We start from the raw sequence: 2566 nt of genomic DNA, 5'->3' as shown, positions 1-2566 counted from the left end.
ACCTCAAGCCACCCCCTTCAAGCACATTCAGGGCAACATTCACGATCATCTCTTCGCTCGCTAACCTCACGGAAGGGGGATACCACGCTAACCCACACTTCCGTCGCTCCTCTTCAACGCTCTAACGTTCCCAGTCTGCCCTCCGACAGCAAGGTCCCCATCCCCAGTTTTAACCAACACAAAAAGGCCTTGCTCGCCCGCTTTTTTCACACAGGAAACGCTGGCGCTGTTCACCCCACCCACCCCGTCTCAACATGCCTGGCCTCCTTCTAACCGGGCCAGAGGATACAATCGATGTTCGCGTCGTCGCCAACGCAACCGACCATGAGGTTGTCTTCAAACTCAGAAAGCACACACATCTCCATCGCTTGATCGAAGCCTTTCATGCTCACCGTCGCCAACCTGCAGGCACTTATACCCTCTTTTACAACTCCCACGAAGTCAACCCCGCAGATACACCAGACTCCCTTCGAATGCAAGGGCTAGACTACCTTCAAGCCGTCCCGAACCCAGCCCTTGCGACTTTTTTGGAAGGTCGCCCAGGTGCCCATCCTGAAAGTTATTACGTGACGGTAAGAACTTTTGAGCTCTTCACACCCAATTTTTATACAACGCTTTTTTGAGGTTCTTCTGACATTAATTGCACGCGAGGTTATTTTTGCTGTATTTTTTAGGTCCTTGACACGGAATTCTCGAGGGCTGAATATTTGTTTCGGCTGCGGTGCACTACCAAAATGGCAAAGCTTATGGACACATACTGCGCGCGAATTGGAGCGTTACCTCAGGAACGCAGCTTCTACTATGACACAGAAGCGATCCATCCAGATGATACTGCGGAGTCTTTGGGCATGAATCGACCAGGATTTGCATACCTTGTCATTAGTACCCCGTCTGTGGACTCGTTACCGCTTGACTCCATCGAGGAGAAGTAGCAGCAATTGAAGGTATCCCTTCGATGTTGGCCCGGGCACGTTGGCCAACTTGCACCAATGCCTTCCGTCTCCTTTTGCGAGCTGTTGATATATCCTGCACTTCAACTTGTACAGTGTGGAAGCGACGCGCTTAGAATTTCCGTGAGGACAGCACGTGATGTTTACTTCGTCTCACAACATTTCATTCGCAGAGTCTGGATTGTGTCGTTTGGGCCCCTGTGGTTCATAGATCATCGCAATACACCCAGCTTCGCCATCCGTGTTTGTATTACAATCGCTCTGTCAGAGATTTTCTCTAACATTCGTGTGGCGCGTCTCACCAGAAACGCACAAATTTTCTTTGCGTGGCTTATTAGCGTGTAGATTTTGTACAATAAAACACAAGCAATAATCGTCAATAGAGAACATTAACTTCTTACTCTGATTGATACCCCGTTTTAAGTTGGGAGAAGGATACCTTTTTTCATGTTCTCTTTTGCGTCAACATAAACATTGGTGACAGCATCCGCAGCTCTTCTGCGGTAGCCGTTGAATTCGTTGCCAGTGCTCCGTGTGCGGTTAAAAGAAGACAGGACACTCGTCACGAACGCGACGCGGGGCACGTTGATACTGCCAGAGACAGACCTTCTAACTAGAGAGGGTGCACAAAACTCTTGTACCATCATTAAAATTTTAGCAGCATACCTCCAAGCCGGTGCAATATGTGCCTCTCGCCGACTTGCAACAAATAGAGTCCGCAAGCGCACTCTTTTGGCAGGTAGGTCCAGCAGTAATTTGCCCTTCAGCGGCAGATTTATTTTCTGTGATCGTGATTGTCACTATGTAGAGACAGCCCCATAGAACCGCACTCTTAATTAATTCCCAACGTCGCAGGCCAATCTTCCAAAATTCCGAGACTCGCACTGTATTCGAGCCAATTGAAAACAAGACGTCCCACAGCTCGCCATCAAAACTTTCGGCCTCCTCAGCGGCAAACAGTTTCGCTCTCCGCACTTGGACCTACGCATGTCAGGGTTTCAGGCCCAGTCTCGCTTTTCAACCAGGGCACCTGGCAACTACATCAACAACACGAAGGGCAAGAAAAAAATAAACTGGCCCTTCCTATGATCGGCCTCCCCCCACCGCCGTTCACCATAGACAAATGCCTCAAACATGTCGTATCAATGCGCGCTGCTACCGTGGGACATGCGTAAAGCAGTTCTGACGTAATCAAAGCACACATCAAGTCGAGAGCGAGACGGGCACTTCTACACCGCGAGCCTACGCTCCCTCAACACGCCAAGACCCAAAATCCCATCTCCACACCTTGCCCACCATTTTCTGCCGCACCTTACCACACCCCCTCCCCCTTTCTGCTTTCCCTCTCTACAAATCAAGTGGCACCTCCCAATGCCCGACGCCATCAGCGTCTCGGTAACCGACGAGACGCCCGTCCCGCAAGCGCCGGACCCGCCGTGCTCGTCCCCCTCGCGCTGGGCAAGCGGCGAGGTGTGCGTCTCACGCAGCGAGGAGGCCGGCTACCCCGCGAGCCCTTCCGCGCGTGCGCGCTTGGAGCGGGGGCGGCCAGCACACGAGCTCTTGCCGGACCGGCCCGCGGGTGGAGGCGCGACTTCCCCCCTCCGGATGCGGCAAGC

General features: G+C 52.4%; 1 protein-coding gene; it reads left to right on the top strand.

The window, feature by feature from the left end:
- The first annotated feature begins 254 nt into the window (after positions 1–254).
- Positions 255–1366, top strand: CHC_T00007320001 (hypothetical protein). XM_005711332.1 is given in 3 exon segments: positions 255–572; positions 675–932; positions 933–1366. The coding sequence occupies 2 exon segments, from the start codon at positions 255–257 to the stop codon at positions 930–932; spliced, it is 576 nt and encodes a 191-aa protein (XP_005711389.1). The 3' UTR covers positions 933–1366.
- Positions 1367–2566: the final 1200 nt, after the last annotated feature.

This window comes from Chondrus crispus, genomic scaffold (genome assembly GCF_000350225.1).
Source record: "Chondrus crispus Stackhouse genomic scaffold, scaffold_7, whole genome shotgun sequence".
In the NCBI taxonomy this organism is placed as follows: domain Eukaryota; phylum Rhodophyta; class Florideophyceae; order Gigartinales; family Gigartinaceae; genus Chondrus; species Chondrus crispus.
This window is presented reverse-complemented; position numbering and strand designations above follow the sequence as displayed.